Source organism: Nanorana parkeri, unplaced genomic scaffold (genome assembly GCF_000935625.1).
Source record: "Nanorana parkeri isolate BGI_ZX_2015 unplaced genomic scaffold, ASM93562v1 scaffold243, whole genome shotgun sequence".
NCBI lineage: Eukaryota > Metazoa > Chordata > Amphibia > Anura > Dicroglossidae > Nanorana > Nanorana parkeri.
Window position 1 is genome coordinate 1,249,774 of NW_017306511.1, and position 24,031 is coordinate 1,273,804.

At 40.1% G+C, this 24,031-nt stretch overlaps 1 protein-coding gene across 1 annotated transcript in view; it reads left to right on the forward strand.

The window, feature by feature from the left end:
- The window catches only part of ENOX1 (ecto-NOX disulfide-thiol exchanger 1), a 367,040-nt gene that overhangs the window by 251,259 nt on the left and 91,750 nt on the right, over positions 1-24,031 (forward strand). The window contains exons 8-10 of the mRNA XM_018556618.1: positions 5,510-5,716; positions 13,796-14,029; positions 21,723-21,935. Coding sequence (XP_018412120.1) covers positions 5,510-5,716; positions 13,796-14,029; positions 21,723-21,935 — 654 coding nt within the window. The remainder of the gene's footprint in view (positions 1-5,509; positions 5,717-13,795; positions 14,030-21,722; positions 21,936-24,031) is intronic.

The following is a 24,031-nucleotide window of genomic DNA, read 5'->3' on the forward strand; positions in this document are numbered from 1 at the left end:
GCCAAATTGTTGTATCCGCTCCAAACTCTTCCTCTCCTGTTAAAGAGTTCGGATATTGCCAAAATTACTAGAGCCATGACACGCTTCATATGGCAATCAAAATGGCCTAGAATATCTGTTAAGAAGTTGTGGCTCCCGAAGAGTGAGGGCGGTGCTAACCTGCCGAATATAAAACTATACAGTTACGCCTGCCTATTGAGACATGCTCTGGATTGGCTCAACGACGATTCTGCATATTCTAATACGCCCCTGGAGAAGGCGTTTCTGGCCCCTTGGGATATTAAAGCAATTCTCCAGTGCAAGGTCTCAACTCTACCCATGGGTGTTCAACAGAATGTATTGTACAGGGACACGGTGGTGGCGTGGAGAGAGATGCGGAGAGGTCTCGGGCTTTCCCCATTTCCCTCCAGGCACAGTCCTATTATGCATAACCCAATGTTCCCCCAGGGCATGGAGTATAGGGCGTTCAGCCTGTGGAAATCCAGGGGCTTACACTCCTGGAAGCAATTGTTCCGGCCGGACACGTGGGCACCATACACATTCCAAGAATTGATGACACGGTATCGTCTGCCCTCACATCACTTTCTCCACTTCTTACAGGCCACTAAACATTGGCAAGCGATATCTAGGGATCCCAAGAAAATTTTTGCTACCTAATTCCTAGACGTACTACTGTCCTCTAAATCATACTCAATATCTACTCTATATCCTAGACTTCAAACAGTATTCACGCCATTGCTGGCTATCTCGATTGTTAAAATTTGGGCCAGATAATTCGAAGATCCGGACCTAGTGGACAAGGCCCTGCAGTGATACAACAAAGTCAGGAAGGTGATCACTAGCGAAATATGGAGGGAGACCCAGTTTAAGCTGCTGCACAGGGCTTATGTCCCTTATTTCATGCCGGAAGGCACCGCTTCACATCAAACCAAGTCATCCAGCTGTCCGAAATGTGGCTGTGCCCATCCCACTTTGAAACACTGCCTATGGACTTGTCCCCGGATCCATCAATTCTGGACGCTCCTGATGTCCTATATCGCACAGATTCTTTCCTGGGATCCCCAACTAGACCCTGCCCTATGTCTGTTCAGTCACTGCTCCTCACAGGAAGGAGACAGACAGGGTAGGTACCCCAAGGGGCTGGACTGGTTACACATCTGCCTCCTTGCAGCTCGAAGAGTGATTATGCGCAAATGGAGCGATGACAAGCCTCCTACAGTAGAGGAGGTGATCAAGGAGCTCAAACTTCTCTTTTGCAGGGAAAGAATAGACGCAGAATCACATGCTGATGCGTCTGCTAAATCTTTCTTCCGCAGATGGAAATTGTTCCTGATTCAATCCTACACGACAGCGGAAATTAGTCAAATTGTTAAACCATTCCGTTACACAAAATGGTATCTAACTGGTCACATGTCGAACACCCTGGGGAAACTGGCGTTAGAACAGAAATAGTTGAGTCATTTGTATCTCCAGCTTACATTTGTTTGTCTGTATTCATTGGAAGTTAGGATCCATACTATTTACTATATGGCACTAGGTCGATTGCATAAACATCTGTGTCGAGACACCTATCATAGATGCAATTTATTGATGTTAAACTGCTTAGAACATATGTTATTTTGTTTTTATTTTATTTTCTCGTTACTGTTTTCTTCAATATAGCCTGCGATTGAGGCTTGTACGTGTCTGTTCTTGATGTCACCTGTGTTAAAGCGTGCGTTATCGGCATGCAGATGCGCAGACAGTGTTTTTGTTTTTGTATCACAAAATTCTAATAGAATTTGTTTAAAAAAAAAATAATACTCAAGTGGTGCTTGCAGCTGACGTTTGATGAAAAACAATTCATGAAGAACCAGCCAAAATTTGTATAGTGTATGACCAGCTTAAGAGTGCAAACACCACAAATGAAGCAAACCTTGCACAAGAAAATACAGAATATAACCTATTTATATGTAAAATCTCAAATAAAACTTGATAAAAAAATTAATTAGCAGTTAAAAATTAAAATTTTCTTACTTACTGCCCTCATTTGACCGGCACCTTATTTACCTGTAATGTTCCATAGCGGCCCTGTTGATTTGCTCCAGGCTTGTGTGGGTCCCAGGGATGGCCCCCCATTTCTGTACTTTTTACGTTTCTTTCACTTCTCTACTCTACTTCACTCTTCTTTCTGTTTAGTCTTTCTGTTGCTGTCTCTTCTCGTATTGCAGAGTATAGGTGCTTCATGCTCTTGTTGACTATACACTGAGTGGCCAGATTATTAGGACCACCCCATCAGTACTTCGTTGGGCCATGAGATGACTCCACGAGATGACTTGGTTTTGCTGCATCGTGACTCCATGAGATGTTGAAAGGTGATGCAAGGAATCTGACACTGCACGGTTGCCCTTCTGTTGTCTTGTACCAGTCTTGCCACTATCCATTCTGCCCTATCATTGACTAGTCGCTGATGGCCACAATTCGCACGTTCAGACCCAGATTTTCGGCTGACAGTCCAGTCTTTAAACACTTTAACAACAGCTGCTCTTGAACATTTAACAAATTCTGCTGTTTTGCTGATACTCGCTCCATGGCTTGAGCGCCAACAATCATCACACGTTCAAAGGCTGTTAAATCGCATTGTTTACCCATATCTTCAGAAAAAAATCACTTCCACTGTCATGGTAAACAACCTGCTAACCTATTTAGAATGGTCTGACCCTATAGCAAATTCAGCGCGAAATTATAGCTAATTATAGCTAATTTGCCTACAAACGTCAGGTGGTCATAATAATCTGTTATATTCAAAATCTTGATGCCCGAATGTGCTTACTGCAGGTGCCTGAGGTTTTTGTTGAACTGCTGTACTGTCAATTTCATATAATAAGCTACTTTGCATCATTTAGGTCACCCTCTGCAATATGTTGCTGTTCTTTACATTGCTGTATTCTATCTATTTTTGTTTTATTACAAATGTAAAAAAAAAAGTTACATTTTAGTCACCACAGACCCTAGCTTCTGGCCACTTGCTTAGGGATCGGTAAAGTCACTCAGCCTTTTTGTGAAATCTTGAGAAACCTGAGGATGCCGGAGTGCATTCTTGCAGTATTTGGGATCTTGAGGCTTCACACAACATCTCAGAGAAAGCCTAGGTAAGTGGGCTGCAATCTGCGGTAAATATCATCAACTTCTAACTGCTGATGAGTTGGTTTTTTCAGGTTTTCCTTAGCATTTTTCCATGGTGGACTGGATGGGATATTAAATGGATTTTTGTGTGTGCAGGGTTAACGTTAAAACCTGTTATAGTTCCTATTTCAAGTATCATATTACTGCATAACTAGTTTGTAAAAGTATCTTTTCATATGAGGTGGTAGTAATGTCTAACCATTTTCAATCACGTGTATTAGGTACTTGCACAATATGATCAGGTGAGGCTTCTTTGGGATTTTAGTGATCAGATAGTTTAGAAAACTCTAATTAGCTGCTATCCTTTACCCATGATTAGATAAGGCGAGGAGGTGACTGTGCATACCTCCCTTTTGCAAAGTCTGAGCTGAGCTAATGTATTTATGGACCCACTGACCAATGTGGGTTCCTGAAATCCTTTGGCTCATACCTGCACATCTAAGTGCCCGTACAGGGTGTAGTAAATACTGTTTCTGAACAGTCCACTTTTTGTGTATAGTTCCATTGTTCCAGAAACTGGTAAATACTTCACAAGTTCATGCTTAGCAACATCAGTTTATCATCTTTATGTTTGTTCTGTACAAGGAATATAGATTTCTCAAGTACCTCTACATCTTTCCCAAACAACTAGACTTATGGATATTTAATTTTGCCCATTTTACAAACAGCAAAACAAATGGAAACCAAACAAGCATTAGTACCTTGGAGACCTTGCATAGGATTGAAGAGTTTTTATTCTGTCAGTGGGAATTACTTGCATTTGTTAATGTAATCCCATCACATCATCACAACCAAACTCAACTTTACAAACTGCCTCAAAATATTTAATAACACTCTCAATTAAATGTAAATAATAGAGCATGCTTTCAGCTTCAGAGGCAAGTACATAACACACATGATGTTAAGGTTAGACATTTCTCTGTTCTGCCGTTCTGTTTTATCTGGAACAAGACAACGGTGATAACCAGCAGAGTTTTTCATCATAATGTCAGTGCTTTCTGTTTTCCACTTCTTTTTGTGTTTTGTCTCCCCCTCTCTTTTGATGTTTTTCAATGTTGCTGAACAGAAATAGATTTCTGTACCTGTTTTCCATGTTTGTTTATATAGTATATGTATTTACAGATAATATTGTAAAATATTGTTCTTCAGGCAAAGTCTTTATTACAAATAGTGAATGTTTTGTCTTGAATATTATAAAATGTTTGAAGCTGTTCTTAACTAGGAAAATGGAAGTCCAGCAGACTAAAGCTGCACAGCATTATAACCAATTAAACCCCAAAAAAATGTTAAAAATAGTTTCACTTTTTTTTTTAAAGTCTTGGAAGAATATGGAAACGCTGCTAACCAGAATTTGTATTTAGAATTGCCCTATAGCTCAACCCTTTTATTATTTTAGAAAAAATATATCTATTAGTATCTATATCTATTATAGATATATATCTATAATATAATCTATTATTGGTAAGATATGGCACCAAAGGCTCCTAACCAAAGCAGGCCTTTTACCTTAAAAGGTTTAAAATAGCTGACATGTTCACTTTAATGATCTGTGAAAAACTGTGCACTGCCACAATATTTTAAAGTCTAATTCCACCTTAAAACTACCCACCCCTCCCCCCAGCATTTCTTTTTACATCTCTGCATACATATCTTTTTTAAAGGGAACTTCTGTCCAGACCTGAGATGTCATGAATTTCCTTCCTCTGATGGTGGGCAGACCTGACTCTGCTGTAAAGAATAGCACTACGTATTGACATGGCCCTGTTCTTCTGTAAGCTCCAGGGTAGCTTAATGACGCCCCCCAGGGAGTCCAGGTGTGTCCTGATTGACCTATTTAACCCAGAAGAGGACTGTTGTTGGATCGCTGGAATTGGACTTTAAGTATTTAACCGGCCAGATCACCATTTACTTCCTACCTTCTGTGATATGATCACTAACATTGTTATTATTTTTATTTCCTCTTTGAATATCCCACGGCACTTCTGTAAGTGATATTTTTTGAACAAAACACGCTTTTTATGAAGTCTGAATATACAACATGTGTGCTTCAATCTGTTGTAGCACTAGAACTGTAAAGATCCTAGGTTATTTTTGTCATTCTGTGTTATTTTAAATTAATTTAAATTTCATTAATTGGATTAATTGTTGCCAATCTAAAGTGAACATTTACATACGGGAATGGTATGTGCATTTTCTACCCTTATAAAAAGAAAAGCTACCACATACAATATTTAGCCTGAGACTTTCATTATAAAGTGCTTGAATGTAATGTTCAAATTTTAATAGGTTACATTTGTATTACAGGGAAAATACTTAATGTTTAATATTTCCAATTTGTCCATAGATTTGCCTCCTCCATCTACAAGAGAGAGGCCTCCAGGCTGTAAAACTGTATTCGTTGGAGGATTACCTGAAAACGCTACAGAGGAGATAATTCAAGAGGTCTTTGAGCAATGTGGAGACATTACAGCAATTCGCAAAAGCAAGAAGAATTTCTGTCACATTCGATTTGCAGAAGAGTTCATGGTTGATAAAGCCATTTACCTATCTGGTACAGTAGATTCTAATTTTAGCAGTTTCCCATTTTCTGTAATTTCTTTTTGCATTGTACGTTCATTCTGCCCTTCTTGTGTTATCCATGTTTGTGGCACTTGCTATCAGTATACCCCGTCACATCCCCCATCACGCTTTCCAGAACTTGCTGGGTGTTTAAATGATTGTTAATACACAGAGGTTGTTGATCAGATTGTAGAAACCCCAAATAATCGATAATATCCAGAAAAGCAAAAAACTCACCGCTCCAATTCCACCAGACTGCAGATCAATATAGATATCGGCTGCAGTGTGCTCCCACCATAGAGAGGCGCTGGAGTGGGCGAGATACTATGGTGATGTATACCTTGTATTATGGACTTTGCATGGAATTTACAACAATAAAGTTGGTGGCTGATTGGAGAGATATTCCAAGATAATTGATGTTCGTGATACTATTGTATTGATGTCAAACAGATGGCTAAATATCATACCATTGCTGCCAACATTTGTAGATTAAATATTAGGAAAAAATTGTCGTGCCCAGATCTGCTCATACATCTCCCATAAACTCCCTATTCTCACCTATAGTTAGCACAGTCACATATTACATCCAATTTATCTAGCCATCTGAGTGGTCCATAGATGAGTAGAACTGGCCTCTCCTAAATCCTCTACCTAAATCGTTTTGGTCAAATAGTCTTAGAAACTAAATCTGATGGTCGGTATATTCAGTATCTAAGTATTTTATTAACATATGCTACATTTCTGCCACTAATTATCAGCTTATTCTTATGCCTCTTTTTTGTTATGAAACCTTTTCTTTTCTGTCCCCTAGTGATATGCTTGACAAATCCATGTTCAGTGAATAGGACACAATGTTTTTTTACATCGCTTTTGACTGAGGGATATTTTTTCATCATCAGTTTACTCGTGTTTAAAGTGCGCTTTTTAGTTAACACAATTTATTACAAGTGAAATCTTTATGGTGGTTATCAAGCTTCAGAGACTGTTTTACAAAATGATGAAGCAGAAGACAGGCATACACTTTAATAATTAAAAGAAAAGGTTATCCTGCTGTCTGAGTCACCAGATATGTGGATCACAAGTACGTCTCTGAATAGCTACAGAGTGTGATTTCTTTTTTATTTTTTCGCATCTTTGAAGCATTAGAAACTTGAATGAACAGAAAATTGGTACTTCTATATTGAAGAGCAGCACTCTAAACTTTAAACTATAACTAAGGACATTTTTTTTTTCTTTCTCATTCAGTGAGGGACTTAATATGAGGGACAATTGGGTTATAGTGCTGAAAACAGGAGGGTCTGGACACTGGCAAACAGAAACACAGTGACCAACTGGTATAACCCCTCACACTCCCAGCATGCCTGTTTTTGTGCTAATGTTCTGGGGGGATAGACCTCTTTTCTCTACTGAGAAAAGTTTAACTGCTTATAGTAGCCTTTTTTTCCTTTTTAATTCAAGAAAACATTTTTTCTTCAATTAACATTTACCTACATGCTGCTTGAGCTGGTCTCTATACACAGCTATACTAAATGGGTTATCATCAGCGATAGCTTTGGAGCTTTGGACCCCTCTGGACTGGACAATTGTGGGGCTGTATCTTTAGGGCACTTGGTTCTGCATTGTTGCACTTTCCAAACTTAAGTCTACTGTGTTAGCCATTAAGTGCTTTCCTAGTCCAAAGCCGTGTCAAAGCCACATAACTAGCTTTTTGAGAAGTGGCCCCTATATTTTGCTCAACATAGATTCCCTTTAACCCCTTAGTGAACAGTGACGTCCATATTACGTCACTGGCACCGGGCCCACGCCAGGACTCCGTTTACAATTGTAAAGCCGACTGTCGGCTTTACAGTAGAAGTGATCAGGCAACTCAGCTGTTGCCCGATCGATTCTCCGGGCCGGTAAACGGGCCGCCCCCCCCGCCGTGTCACCTGGGCTCCGTTGCCCCTGCTACGGGCCCGGGACCAGCTTCTCTGGTGTCGGGGGGAAGCTGGGGAGGAGATGGGCGAACCTCAGTTTGCCGATTCCCTCCCCGTACTATGGGCCTGGGAGCGATGCAGATTAAATCACTTCCGGTCCCATAGCTGTCAGTGCTGGGCTCCTAAAGCACAGCAATAAGCTATTGAAGCGTGATCTGCACTTCAATAGCTTATTTCTGGTGTAAAGGTGATGCTAAGGGTCTTTTGGACCCCCAGTATCACCTTAAAGAGGACCTGCAACTGCTTATCTGCTATCACATGCTTGTAAGCCCCCCTATGTGATAGCACTTAAAGTAAAGTTAAAAAAAATAGTTTTTTGAAATTAAATAAATGTAAAAATGATGTGTAAAAAATGTTTTAAGTTCCCTGCGAGCACCTGCGTCTTCACGTAAACGCCCGTCAGGTGCGCCTACATATGAAAACGAAGATCGTGCTACACATGTTGGGTATTGCCGCGCACGCCGGAGTGAGAGCAATAATTCTCAGGCCAATATTTATGCGTGTCTCTAAACCCTTGGTTTTCAACTGGTGGGCCATGATCCCCGTGTTCAGTGGGTCCCCACATACCTTCTACTTTTCTAGGTGAGTGGCTCCTCTGCCTCCCCCTAGCGCAGCACTGTCAGTTCTCGTGCCAAGCAGCCATTTAGCCATTCAAAGCCCACACTGGACCCCAGACTGAGGTTCCACTCCAGTTCTCGTAAGGTAGGGAGACTGGGCGGATCTTACATTTTTTTTATTAAATATTTTTGAGAGTGCGGATGTGTGTGTGTGAGAATGTCTGTGAGTGTGTGAGATTTTGTGCGTTAATCGCACAGTCCCATGCAATTAATGCACTGTACCGTGTAATTGAACTTACCGTACTTTCTGGTGTGGGAGGTGCATTGGGTTGCCATTCATTTAAATGGTACCCCAAGCACACACGCCACACATAGCTCGTATGCCCGCACTGGAATGCGCAGTACCCTAATTCCGTGCATTTCATTGCAGTGTGAATTTGGTCGTGACTTCATGACCAAGGACAAATGTGGGTCCTGAGGTTACATAGGTTGAGAACCACTGCTCTAAACTAATGACCTGTGGGGGCTTTTAAAGCATCATCTATGGACCTTTTGGGGTACTGAATTTTGTTGCAGTTTCATTTACGTACACAATTTTTAACCTGGGCATGTTGGGTATCTATTTACTCGTTGTAACCTCATCTTTTATATTTTATTTTAAAAATGGGTATTTAATTGTGTTTTGGGGCATTTAAGGGCATTTTTCATTACATTTTGGGGTTTGATAATATGTTGCGCTAATATCGTGCAACATAAAAAGTTTAAACTGCCAACATGTTATTCGACAGGGTCTTGGCTTTCAGAAAATATATAATATGTGGGGGGGGGATTGAAGTAATTTTCAGGCCTAAAATGTGGATAATATCATGGGTACAAAAAGGCCCCGGTCACTAAGGGGTTAAAGTTCTTACTTTCACATTGGGAAACTGAAACCCATTAAGGTTACTCTGCTGTTATTTGTAATATTTGGTACAATCTTATGAATTCGTTCAATGCAGAAAGTTGGTAAGGAATATGGCCCAAACACCATTTACTTCAAGCAAAAATGAAAAAGCTATAAGCTATTAGGATGATATTAAATGGTTTAAATAGTAAAAACCCTTAAAAATGCAAATGCACCAGCCATAGTGCTCAGTAATGACCGTCATTTTTTGGAAGTGTTTTATCAGTTTATCATTGCTTACATTAAGTACCCATAACTTGCTATGGAAAGTAGTAGTAATAAGCAGTGATAAGACAGCAGTCATTTCAATTACCATTAAGGAGTTGAACCTTTCCGCTCACACTCTTGCAAAGCGGAACTAAACATTCATATACCTTGCATTAATAAAACGAAAAGCTGCATTTCTATTCCAGATAGATGGCTTTGGTTATTCAAAATTGATAGATTAATTTGATCCCCTCCTGGTCTGCCAAGGATGGTACCATCTTAGCCCATAATTTGCAGTTGGCAAGGTAATACACTTTTAAAAAGAGATGTGCAAACTTTTCTTTACCCCTGTAAGAGGGCAGATCAGAAAGGAGGCAAGAGTAGGCTGGGGCCACATGTGGCCCCATCCATAGGTTGAACATCATTGTTTTTAACCCCCTACCCTCTAAATGTCTTTGTTATTTTCTATAATGTTGAAGAAGAAGTCCGGGGGAAAACATTTATTAACCCTTGCAGTGGGGCTTCCCCTGCACTGCAAGGGTTAAGTGCTCCTTTTTGTCTAGGTGCAAAAATAGAAAGGTTATACTCACCCGATTCCCTAGAGTCTCTCTTGCCCTCCTCTGCAGCAGTCTAAGAATCCTTGTGTCATCAGGCTCTATACAAGTGTATAGACATGAAGATGCTGAGGAACATTCCACCTGTGCAGTGGAGGAGACCAAGCAATGCAACTGTGTTAGTCAAACATTTTACTCAATTTTACTTAATCAGCTTTTCCTTTAGTCACTTCAGCCAGAATCCAGAAAGTACCTTACTGAGTCATTAGAGTATACTTTCTAAAGCCTGTGCTGTATAACTCTCTCTCCTCCTCCTTTTTTCATCAGTTGCTTCTTAGTACTGGCATCTTTATGTATCAAACTTGCTGTAGGCGAGGGGCAACATGTTGCCTGCAGATCATATTTTTTGGGGGGGAATTGTTTTCTTTTGTTGCAGGTGTTCTTAGATCACCACAATAATGGTGAAAGGCAGAGGGTGGCCTGCACTACAGAAAAACGAAGTATTGAGCTGAGGGTTATGCTCCTTGTATGCATCTTGAGTTTAAATAGACCTTTATGTATATAAATATAATCCTTTGTTGTTATACCACCTTTTTTTTATTTGGTTATATTGATAATCTTGTTTCTGTAGATATACTATGCTCAGAGAGTAACCACACACAAAAAAAGTGGTAACCTTTTGTGTGCCATTTTTCACTCTCCCGCCATTACCCTGTATGTTAGTTTTAAAAGATGTCACCTATTACCTATAACGTTTCCACAGGTTACATGTGATGGATACAATTATTTAATTAGCACATGGAAATACCAGCAGCTAGCAGAGACCCAGAACTGTGTGGTTGTCATAGAAACTGCAGAAATGCAATTAGCATCCTGTCATGAAGTTTCACTGTTTTTTTAAATCTTATTGGGCTTGTTTGTGTTATCAAACCATGTCCAGTCTCATCTGATCCACTTATCAAGCTAAAGCATACCACACTTCTAGCACTGCCAGCTGTCACAAGTGCTGGAATGCCGAGAGGTTTGTCAGTTGATTGAGCAACGCACGTCCTGACAAATTTAAAGTTCATTCCAGAATGGTGTCTATTTTGTAAAGTAACATATTGTACATTCATACTTGTTCTGTCTTTGCTTCCTCTTGGGTCATGTTGTCACTGAACGCTTTAATTCTCTGTGGAATTGAAGCGTTCAGTGAGCCTTAGCTCAAAGAGGAAAATAAGAGTTCCTAGAGTAAAGTTTAATATTTGTGTAGGCTGTATTAATAAACACATTAATATCATTAACTCTGATTTCCACATAGTAGAATTTCTCTTATTTTTTAATGTAACTCTTTCATTATTTCTCTCCAATAAAACAAAAGATAGTTTTGCAAAAGTGCAATAATAAACAGCATAAATAAACACTCCACATTGGCTGCTGGTGATGTATGTTATAGGCCAGTGGTTTTCAACCTTTATCACCTGTGTACCCCATGGCAATCCATTTCCATAAACTGTACCTTTCAATTGGTTTGGGCTTTAAGTAGGGTAAGGAGCTGTGTGCGCCATTCTGAATAGTGGGTTTGGACATTTGTGCTAACAGTGGGAGGGGCTTAAATGGGTGTGGTTAAATGGGTCAAGAGTATGCAACGCACAGAATTCAGGGATCAAGAGTATGTAATGTACAGAATAGCGGTATCAGGATTGCGTAATGCACATAATGCAGGGGTGCAAGAGTACAGTGGTTGGGAATAAGTAACACACAGTTTGCAGGGGTCAGGAGTAAGTAATGCACAGGGCGCAGAGGTCAGAACTGTATACCGCACAGGGTGCAAGGATCATGAGTAAGTAATGTACAGCCCTCCACGCTCACCCATTGAAGCCATAGGTGCTTAGGAGTAGAAGACAGAGCAGCCCACACTTCCTCCCTGCTTTCTTCTCTTCCTCAGAGTCTGCTTTCTGCTCCTATTGACACGGCTGGTGCCGACTGCGTGTCTCATTTGAGTGACATCACTTCATTCACAAACTGCAGGTGCTGGGGAATAATGCTGGTTAGATCAATCCTCTACTCCTGCTCCTTCCTGGCGAGGCCTGAGCTGATTAGTGTCACTTAGTGACCAAAAGACACTTTCTTCTACCATTATTAAAATTCTTGCATGGTTGGGAACCACCTTTATAGGCGAGCACAGCATAAAATGTACAGAAGCTGCACTCATTATACATTGTAAGTAACAAGTCAGAAAATTTAGAGAAGCTAGTGAGCACAATATCTATATAGCATGTGCATTTTGTTTTTGTTTTTTTCCAATCACATCTTCTGTGACATAAAAACAGGGGGTACAACAGGCACCTGACCTGTACGGAGAATTGGGCCTGCTCTAAACCTCCGCTTCTCCAATAGTCCTTAATAATGTTGGAGTCTTCCATCCCACCAGGTTCTCTCATTTGTTATAATAAAGGCCCACCTGAATTTTGATCTCAGATCAGCTAAATACATTCCAGGTGCAATAAAACAAAAGGTATGCACAGTCTTACAGTTTTGTTTTGTAGAAAGCAGACACAGCCTGAGTAGAAACGTCTCATGCTATGTGAAAGCAGTGGTGTCTCTACAGAGATCGGGCATGCCCCCTGTGAGTCAGAGCTAGAGCTCTCCAATCAACAGGGAGTGTACACTTTCCCAGTTGCAGAGCCATTGGTCCAATTTAGCAGTGGGTATGTCAGATATCTGCAGAGTGACTACTGCTTTCACATAGAAAGCAATAGTCCTGCTCCACCGTATGTTGGCAGGGGCAGGCTTTTCTCTCAGACTGTGGCTGCTTTCTAAAGAAAACAAATTTTTAGATTATGCGCACTTTTTGTTTTGATGCTCCAGGAATATATTTAGCTGATTTAAACCTAAAGTTCAATTTGGCTTTAAGTAATCATAGAGACACTGCTCCGCTGCATAACAGTTCCGTAGACATAAAAAAACATGGCAATTCTGGCACATAAATATATATGCAGGGCTGGATTTTCATCACTGAATCCTGAATGCGCTCATTGCTTGTTGCCCTAAGTAACACCTCTCTGCTAAGATCACCTGTTTTAAACACAACATTTATTTTCCCACTCCTAACTTGTCTAAGAATCTTATAACATTGGATAAATATTGAGGCTAAATAACCTTTCAGAAGGTAACTATTCTTGCTAATGATTGCAAAATAATGTGTGACAAATTATTGTTCAGGAAAAAGCTCTGTCTCTGCGGCCTATAGGCATGAGCCTAGTGTGTCTAAGGTAAATTCCGCCCTAAATATATAAATGAATAACTCTGATCTCAGTTTTGAGGTTGCCTGTAAGATAGAGTTATAGATAGTAGAGGCATTTAAGAATCTTGTTATGGGCTCCCATCTTGTTTCTGCTCTTGACAATATCTCCACTACTTCACTTTGAATTTATTGCTAGCATTTAACTATATAGTATGATTGATAACACAAGGAGAAGTCCTGTACAAAAGGAATATGAATTTCATCTGTATTTGTTCAGTAATTCTAAGAATGATCCGGGTTTTCTGTTCCTCTTTTTCGTCTGTCACTTTATTTATTATGTTTACATGAAAGTAAAATGAATTGTGATGTACACCTACCATGTACCCTTTCTTGCTTTTTTTTATATATATATATATGAACAATTCTCTAGATAATATCATTGTTAAAACATAATGGTTTTATTCTGTTACACAACTTAAGAGCATCAATATCACATTTGTATTCTGAAATGTGACTTAAAAGGTTCTTAGCTTTGGTCTACTATTAAAAAAGAATACACATTACGATTAGACTTCTGTGGTTGTAATTATGGTATTTGTTGTTTGAAGGTTATCGAATGCGATTAGGATCCAGTACAGATAAAAAGGACTCTGGTCGCCTACATGTAGATTTTGCACAAGCAAGAGATGACTTTTATGAATGGGAATGTAAACAGAGAATGTTTGCAAGGGAAGAGCGCCACAGACGCAAGCTGGAAGTGGACATGCTGCGCCCTCCATCACCACCAGCAATCATGCATTATTCTGAACATGAGGCCACAGTGCTTGCAGAGAAACTGAAAGGTAAAGCATAGTCTGCTTAGCTGCAGTGACCTGTATTACCTCATAGTGATTCTGACATAAGGCAGCTAGATAAAAAACTATAGTGTAGGGGTTGATAACCTATTTTAAAATTTATAAACCTGTAATGGATTGCCCAATATGCCCTTCTTCTCTATTCACCAGACTGAGGAATTCATCATCATTATCACCAGTCCAATTACATACAAGCTTGGTTTTAACATGCATATGGATACCTAGGAACCGTATAACTGATAGAAAGTCAGTTATGTTATATAAAAACATGACCTAGCTACAACTAGTAAGATTTTCTGCTGTTGTTTTTGTGCTGCCAAAACATGTAAATGAGGAACAGCTACTGACAATATTACTCGATTTTTGCACTTTCCTTTTATTTTCAGTAATGCAGAGAATACTTTTTTTTTTGTTTGTTTAATTATTTGGAGAGGTGGTCTTGTTCTCCCACTGTTTGTTTCACATACCCACATTATGGGTTTGGAGACCTCCGGTTAAAGTGGACCTTTACCCCCCTTGACTAAAAATCACATCAGCATACAGCTCTGCATGCTGATATGAAATCATCTTACATTCATTAGCTTAACAAACATAATTTTTATTATACTTACAATTTCTTTTTTTCCACGTCCTGGTCCACTTTGCCACAAATTATGTCATTGTGGCCACAAGTTGCATCCTGGGAGGGCTACATCAGCAGAGCATCTGTAATCTTATGGGATCTCAGGGAAAGGCATTTCCTCCCCTGAGATGATGTGTATGGTTACATGTCCCAGAGTTCGAGGAAGTAAAGGGAGATCTAGTTAGCTGCCCTTAGTTAAAATGCCCACTGTCAGAAGACTGGGGAAGAAAATAAAAAGCCTGCAGTTATCTAGAAGTATCTGTTTGTAGATTGTCATTACTAAACATTTCTAAAGGTGCCTTTGTTAATTTAAATATGTGGGTAAAGTTCCTCTTTAAAAACCCGCTCGCTACTATAATTTATAAAATGTTGAAAAGTACAGCTTTATGTTTGCACAGTATTGGTATTCATACCATTATTGCCTGTGGTTGGTGGGTTAGGTGAAAATGTAATATCTCCTCATCCGTCTAATTCTAAAGACTAACAATATTAGCAATATATAAACTGTTAATACCTCCCTGAAGAGGGAAAGCCTGAAAAAGAGCATTACAAGATAGTAAGGTTAAAGTCCCCATTCCATGAACGTTATTATCACGTTTTGTCAGATTTTGCACTAGCCATAAAATAATTTATAGTTGTCTATGTTTTGCCTGCTCCTTAGGGATGTCTTAATCTACAAACCAGATTTTTGTCTTTCATTCTCAGGGGAAATAAAAAATCTGTCTGCTACAGGGAACAGTTCTAGTTTATTGTATATACGATGTAAAATAACTTTTTAATATGTTAATAGTTTGAAGGCCACCACTACTGACCTCTGCTTCTAAAAATGCTGGCTATCATGCTGATCCAATGGTATTAAAAGCAAATATGCAGATCAGGACATTGAAGTTCAGTGGCGGACCTAAGGAACAAAGGGCCCTGGTGCAAGATTTTTTTTGCCCCCCCCCCCCAAAACACAAACACAGCGCTCTCCTCCCGCAACGCTCGGCCGGCTGTCACACTTTCTCTCCTCCCCGCTTGGACACAGAGGGGAGGAAAGAAAGCAGGGATGTGCCGCTGTATCGGCAGAAAAATTGCACTTTCGGCTTTTAGCCAAAGGTGCCATTTTCGGCCGATATGTTTTGGCGGCCGATATATCGGTGCATCCCTAATATTTACAGCAATTACACATAAATAAATGGGGACAGGTGACCCCTATAGGTTTAGGAGATATGCCTGTTTTCTCCCCCATCTCTCTCATGTCCTCTGTTCTTTCCACTATCTTCATATGCAACCTGGACTCTCCCATCACCGCGGTCCCCCCTGCACCTCTCCCCCAACTCCACCCCTTCCATCACATATTTCCTGCACCTCCCATCACCTTTCCCCAGCCCTCTCAAATCATGGTCCCTTCCCATCTCTGCAGCCGCCTCTCCTTCTCCAATCACATATCTAAAGACCCCCTTCTCCAATCACATGTCCTCAGTCCCCCCTTCTCCAATCACATGATCACATCTCTGCAGCCCCCCAATCACATCTCTGCGGCCCCCCCTTCTCCAATCACTTCTCCTCAGCCCCCCCCAATCACATCTCCACAGCCACCTAAACACAGAGAGAGTGAGAGATAGCAAGACAGGTTGGAGTAGGGAGTTCCATAGGATAGGAGAGACTCTAGAGAAGTCCTGGAGGCACGCATGGGAGGAGTTGACAAGGGAGCTAGAGAGCAGGAGGTCTTGGAAAGGAGCACAGAGGATGGTTAGGGTGATACTTTGAGATAAGGTTGGAGATATAGCCGGGGGCAAAGTTGTGGATGGCTTTGTAAGTGGTTGTTAATATTTAGAAATGTATCCTTTGTGTGATTAGAAGCCAGTGGAGGGATTGGCAGAGGGGGGTGGCAGACACTGAGCAGTTGGTTAGGTGGATGAGTCTAGCAGCGGCATTCATGATGGACTGAAGGGGGGATAGCCTGTGTAGAGGTAGGCCAATGAGGAGGGAGTTGCAATAGTCAAGATGAGAGATAAGTTAATGGATTAGAAGCTTTGTGGTTTCATTGGTTAGGAAGAGGCGTATTTTGTAGATGTTCTGAAGGTGAAAGCAGCAGAATTTGAATAGTGATTGGATGTGTGGCAGAAAGCAAGGTAAAAGTCCATAATCACACATAGCACCTTGGCATGAGAAGGGTGGGAGGGATAGTTGTGTTACCAATCCTAATGGAAAAGTTGGGGAAAGGTGCATCGGGGGAATGAAATAACATGAGCTCAGTTTTTGAAAGATTAAGTTTTAAAAAGTGTTATGACATCCAAAATTATATGTCAGTTAGTTAATTAGTGACATGCAAGGACACCGAAGGGGTGAGTTGTGGAGTGGAGAGATATATTTAGAGGGCATAGAGATGGTATTGGAAGCCATTCGAGGTTATCAGCTCACCAAGGAAGGAGGTGTAGATAGAGAAGAGAAGGGATTCAAGGTCTATAATTTTGCCACTTTATAGATCATTGGTTCGACCTCATCTGGAGTACGCGGTCCAGTTCTGGTCACCAGTACTAAGAAAAGATGTCCTTGAGTTGGAAAAAGTCCAGCGGAGGGCAACCAAACTAATTAGGGGTATGGAGGACCAGAGCTACGAGACAAGGCTACTAAATTTAAACATGTTCACATTGGAGGTGAGGAGATTGAGGGGGTATATGATCTCCATGTACAAAATGTTCAATGGTGGCAGCAACATTAGCGATAAACTGTTTAAAATTAACTCCATTACAAAAACTAGAGGCCACCACCTAAAATTGGTGGAAAAAAAATTCCAGCACAAGGGGCGAAGGGGGTTCTTCACAGTAAGATCAGTTAGGGTCTGGAACTCACTGCCACAGACAGTGATTTCAGCAAAGAATGTGGAATTGTTCAAGAAACTTTTGGACGATTTCTTAAGGGACCGTAATATACAGGGGTACAGGTACTCCTAGAATGAGATCCTAATAGGTTGGACTTGATGGACTAATGTCTTTATTCAACCTCAAATACTATGTAACTATGTAACTATGTAAGGACAGAGCCTTGGGGAGTCCTACAGAAAGAGGATGAGGAGATAGATTTGTAGGTGACAAAGAAGCACATAGGAAGAAAGAGAACCATGAGAGAGCTGAGGCTTGGAGGCCAAGTGACTGTAGTTTTTGGAGAGCAGTGGGTTGTCAACTGGCCATTGTTTTAGCAAATAGTAAGTAATTAGTGATTTTTAGGAGGGCAGTTCAGGGTGTTGGGGATAAAAGCCGGATTGTAAGGGGTCGAGGAGGTTATCAGTGAGGTGGCAGTTTAGGCAGATGTAGATTAGGCATTCTAGGAGTTGGGATGAATTGCAGTAAAGTGATTGGTCTGAGATTGTTAAGGTTGGTGGGGTTCAGTGAGAGTTTTGGGGGTGACCAGTGCATGTTTTAGAGGGGAGGTTGCACAAAGAACATGCTCTGAGATGTTGACCATAGACACAGAAGAAAGGAAAGCAACCCGAGAATGAATGCATCTAATTGTTATACTTATACCCAGCCCAAGGTAGAAACAAGGCCCATTCTGTATCAGAGACAATACATCTTAGAAAGTTTTCCAATGACAGACTGTTCAGTTTGCCCATTTGTCTTGGGATGGTATGCAGATGAAAAAAAAAGGAATTGATGCCAAGCATAGCGCCACGGGCTTTCCACAATATGAACACAAACTGAGAGCCACGTTCAAGACAATATTAACTGGAAGTCCATGAATTCTGACAATTTGGCACAATGGCAACAACATAGTCAGTGAGATATGCAGATGGATCACTACAGTCAGAAGGCTGAGGTATGGTGAGGTGTTGTGTAAAGGTTCAGTCTATGTGGCTGGCAGAAACATGGTCGGAAGACAGGCAAAGGTCAGTTCAGGTGTTTTAAGTCAGTGGAAGTGCATCGGAAAGCATGGTAACATTTTAGTGTATTATAGTGAAATCTGTGGCATTATAATAAAGTCCCCATTGAAATCAATGCGTAAACGTGTGTCCCGGAAAGCGCACATGTGAACCTGGCCTGAATTAATTTGGTAAAATATAATTGCTATACATAATTGCTTAAAATACAGACCTCGACAGATGTTCGAATTTTGTCAACTTACATTTAAAATTTAATTTTATGTCAGTTTTGTAAGGTAGTCTGCTTGCATTTGGCAATTAAAAAAAAAAACAAATTTGTCGTTTTTCTAGATTGTTATTCTGTAGTTTTCAATAGCTGGCCAGTAAACTAGATTTAAGGAACACTGATACAAGAAGTTGCAAACCAAATTCTGTTTGTATTTCTCTAAAAAATAAACCCTCATATTTTTTCATTGTATGCATACAGTGAAGGCAGCCAGCGGTGTTGTAGAATGTGCAGTAACCCATGGTAACCAATCAGAAATCATGTCATAAAACATATGACCTGTGTAAATTAGTGTTATGCCTCAATGTTTGTATTTCCTGGGGAGTTGTTGAGAGTGAGGCTAAATAATGTTTATAGTCAGGGCCGGTGCTAGACTATTTTGCACCCTAGGAAGGCTAGCTCTATCCTGCCCCAGTGGACTGCCTAGTCCTTTTCCCCTCTGCAGACCAGCTAGCTCCATCCCCCTGATCCCCTCCTCCCCCACGAACCAGCAAGCCCATTCTCCCCAAACACGCTTGCTAGCACACAGGGTCCATGTCCCCTCCATGGTGTCCCCAGCCCTTCTATAGCACACAGGATCCATGCCCTCGGCAAGGTATCCCTAGCCCAGCCACGTAGGGGTGAGCAGGCCTTCATAGCCCCCATAGTGGTCTCAGCGTTCTCCTCTGGCTGAACTGTAGCTGCTAGAGTTCAAACATTCCCACTGAGCCGGCCACGCCTCCCTCATGGCTCATTTTCTGGTTTCAACCCTGGCTGAGGTCATGAGGGAGGGGCTCTGAACACTAGAGGGAAAAGCTCATGTTATCAAACTGCCCTCCCTCCTCGTCCATCTTTATGAAGACCACTTACATGTCTTGGGATAACCTAGTGGTATCAGAAAGCTGGCAGAATGCGAGGAAGCCGCTCAACGAGGCTGCGCCCTAGGCGGTTGCCTTGTGGCAGCACCAGCTCTGTTTATAACAGCACATTATGAAGCAACATTACTTCTCCAGAGTGTAAATACTGAGAATATTTTATTTTAATTTTAACATTGATACAGAATTGTTAATAGCCATGGTATCAGACTTTAGGTTGGCATTGTCTTTGATTACAGTATAAAGATGTAGTCAAATGAACATAAATGAACTACATAAAACAAAGTTGTGAAATGCTGAATAAAAGCATAGTTCCATATGCAATGTTACTCTTAAAGGTTCGATGTAAAGCTCATCTACAAAAACGATTTAATGGCTTTACTAATAATGTAGAATAGTATTACTGGATCATATTTTTATATTTTACCATTATTGTAATGGAAGCAATTGGTATCAGATGTGAATAATTGTAATGCTACCCTATTCCGTATTTGTTTATTTGATTACAATGCTTATGGTAGCATAGATTGTATAAGCATTATATAGAACTCCCATGTGTCCCAGTTGCTTAGGTCATTGAGTTTCTTAGCTACTTATTGACCTGGTTTAGGAAGGTTAGTGTCTCCCTAAAGGAAGCCTGTGCCAGCTTTTATAGATGGAATAAATTTAATCTGAAAGGTTGTCTCTATATTTTGTTCAACTTAAGAAGGAGCAGTATATATGTGCCAAATCATGTAGCAGCTGTTGGATGCACATTATAAATTAAAGGGTTCCAATTGCTCATTGTGGGTAAGTTGTGTTGAAGTCAATCAGTTTTTTTTTTTTGCAGCTAATAAAATATTATCGTAACAAATAATATTTGCCGTCCTTTGCACAAAATTGTTATAGTTATCCTAGACATAGCTTCCTTCTAGAGTTTGGAGAAATGCTTCAGAAAAAATAGATAATGAAAAAAAACATAATGCAACAATTAGTCACAGGACTAGTATAGTTTCTATCATTTTAAAGAGCGTAGGACATTGAAAGCTGGCTATAGACATCAGAGAACTGAAACATTGCAGACAAGTTCTCCTATATCGTGGTTTCTGCTGGCCCAGCTTCAGCCCTAAACAAGAATTTTTGGTTTCATAAGCAGCTAGCTTAAGCAAGGTAAAATGGAGGTAAAAGAAAGACTGATGACAGTTGTCTACCTTTTGTCTACCTTTTCTGGGAATGGTCATTTGTGACTATCTGAAGCTGTCCCATAGAGGTTTACCTGTTACTAAGTCTGTAAGCACATTAACACTGTATTATTCCAAATTATTATATTTTTCTGTGCAAATTAACTAGACAGAGTACATTAAATAATGTAAAAAATTATTATCTTGTAGCTTTTAGTGTTTCCCAGTTTGTCAGTTGTGTGTACAATCCCAAACATTGTTGTGTAAAAGTACTATCTGTCCTGTTAATAGATGTGTTTTTGTGTCTGCCTTCCAGCTACACTGTCACAACTCTGCCTTAGCCACGTGTATTGCACTGTACAGTATTCATGAAGAACTTATGTCACACTGCCTTTAAAAGGCTGGCAGTGCCTAATAATGACTTTACATTTTCAAGATAATAGGTGTATCCAATCAACATTCTTCTGCTAGTGCTTGTTGCTGATCGATATAGTGAGCTATTTGTTTCACTTGATAGTTTTGCTGTGTAGCACCAACAGTGAACATGTGTACCACCAGTAGTAAATGTCCCACACTTTGGGAAAACACTGCTACAGTATAGCAACTTTACAATGGAAGGTTAAAGTTACCATAATGGGTCATAATAGGTTGTGGCAGTCTAAATTAACAATTTAGGTTTTGATTTTATCTGACAATAAATGTAAAAATGCAGGTGTGCATATGAAATAGCCAGAGAGAAAATAATTTGAGCAATGCATACTCAATTATTAAATCCTATTCCAGCATTTTTTTAGCACATTGATGCATACATATCACTTATTGCACTAAACCCACGTTACATAGTCGCTTTGCGTGGTGTACATACAAGGAGAGAAAATATGGTGAATTTTCAGGTCTCTTTGTTCTTCTATTTAGATGACACCAAATTCTCAGAAGCTATCGCTGTCCTCGTGACCTGGATAGAGAGAGGAGAAGTTAATCGAAGGTCAGCAAACCAGTTCTACTCAATGGTGCAGTCTGCAAATAGTCATGTTAGACGACTGATAAATGAAAAAGCAACACATGAAGAGCAGATGGAGGAAGCCAAGGAGATCTTTAAAACAGAACTGCTGGGAATTCTTACCCAATGTAAGTACCTTTTTATTTCATTTTTACATTTCTTGGGTAAGTAACTTGGTATATTTGGGCCCACAACAAGGTGAGCAACTGAGAAAAGGTAAGATTTGCAAGAAGTATGCTTTGTTTTGTCAGATAGCATGATATTTCAACTGAGTGATGTTCTCATCATGTGCAGCGCATCCAGCAATCAGTGACGCCTTATTATATTCAGATTAAGGTAGATAAACTATATTAGTTTCTTGCAAGTTGTAACTGATTTTTTCATCCAGTTTATGCTGACCACACCTCATGTAAACCACCTTAAAGAACTTCGCATTTTAAAAACATTAAAACATTGTTCAGGAACTTTAGCTTTTTTTTTTTAAACTTCCCCTTTTCCTTACATTGGCAGATGGGGAAAGATATTCTGAACTGCCCTGATTAAGCTCTCTTAAAACATTTTAACACTTTTTTCTAATAGTGGACCTATTCCATTGTTAGCAGATATTTTTCAGGTCTCCAAATATTGAAAATGCTCCCCTTATTACATCCCTTACAGAATTTTCATAAATTCTGAGCTATATTTTTTTTAGATTTCACCCAGTGGGTAACATTTTGGCACAACCCTAAAATGTACAATGCTTCTGTGTGTGAAATGTTGTTTTACTCTGTTTGGACAAAAGTCTATATTGCAAACACCTGCAGGCTGGGGAGCCTGCAATAGATTACACAGCAATTGAGTGAAGTGGTAACCCTCCCTATTTAATACTGGAAGAGGTCCCGGGCAAATGGGGATTTTATTTTTTTGTATATTCCCTTTAAATTATAGCATGACCAATGTTATTTTTGTAAAAATATACTTAATCTGGCAAGATAGGATAATTGTGCTACTTGCAATGTGAGTGGAAAGTAGCACAATTACCAAACCAATCAATTTAACTGCTATGGGTATAGTATAGATTTTATAGGACAGGTAATGAAAGTATATGTGTTCTATATGTTTAAACAATCACTACTAGCCTCATTGTAGACTTCTATTGTTTGCAAATTTTTGCAAAAGTCCATCTTTTTCTGTGGTATCAAACGTATGGACAAAATTCATGTGGCCTTAAGAGTCCTAATAGCTGAGTTTTAATTTCCCAGCTGACATTAGATCAATATAATAATGCTGTGAATGCAATTTCAGGAACAGGCTTTTAGATGCTCAGCTTTTACATTAATAAGACTAAAATGCATCTGACTAGCGGTTTAAAGTAGTCTGAGGGCTCTATTGATTTATAAGTCTGTGTCTAAAGTATAAGAGGCATGTATCACATTGGAGTATCTCTGTATTGAAAGTGCACTTGAATATAACAGCAAATTAAATGTACGTCACTTCTTTTCAGTGAAGTTTGTTTGAATTCTTTACTCAGAATACTGCAGGCTTTTTATATCTGTTCTACTGCAAACCAAAATGTAATACCCATTTTGCTTTATACTGAAATGTAAAAATGTTAATAGTGCACCATTTCTGTTGCAAGATAAGACACCATTGATATGTATGTGTGTGTATATATACATTAGGGGCCATAATTGTGGACACCTTTGTCAAATGTAGGCTTGTTTCAGTTTGGCGTAAAATTTTGCCTCTAAAAATGTGCTTCAACCCATCATGTCCTGCATGTAATGCTGATGCATCATTTAATATTATAAATCTAAAACGGTTCAACACAAAAGTGTTGTACCAAACAAAACACAGAGCAGTCTTAAAGGAGAACTATGAGGTGAGTGCTTTTCACTCACCTCATAGTTCTAGCCGACCTGTGACAATGAGACTGTCACAGGTCGGCTCAGTAGATCGGGAGGTGAGCGAACATATACCGGCGTTCGCTCACCTCTCGATCCTGTCACGGCTCTCTGCCGTGACAGGGGAGGTGCTGGATTCCCCCCGCTCCGATCCGCCAGCGCTGGCTGGCGGAACAGACGGGGAGGGGGTGGGTACAGCTGGCTCTGCCTCTAGATAGGCAGAGCCAGCTGTCACTCACGCAACTGGGCGGATTTTGACATCGATGTCAGGATCCGCTGCAGCGTCTCAGCATAACGCGAGCTGTAGCTCCCGGTATACTGAGCTTAGGGTAACGGGAGGA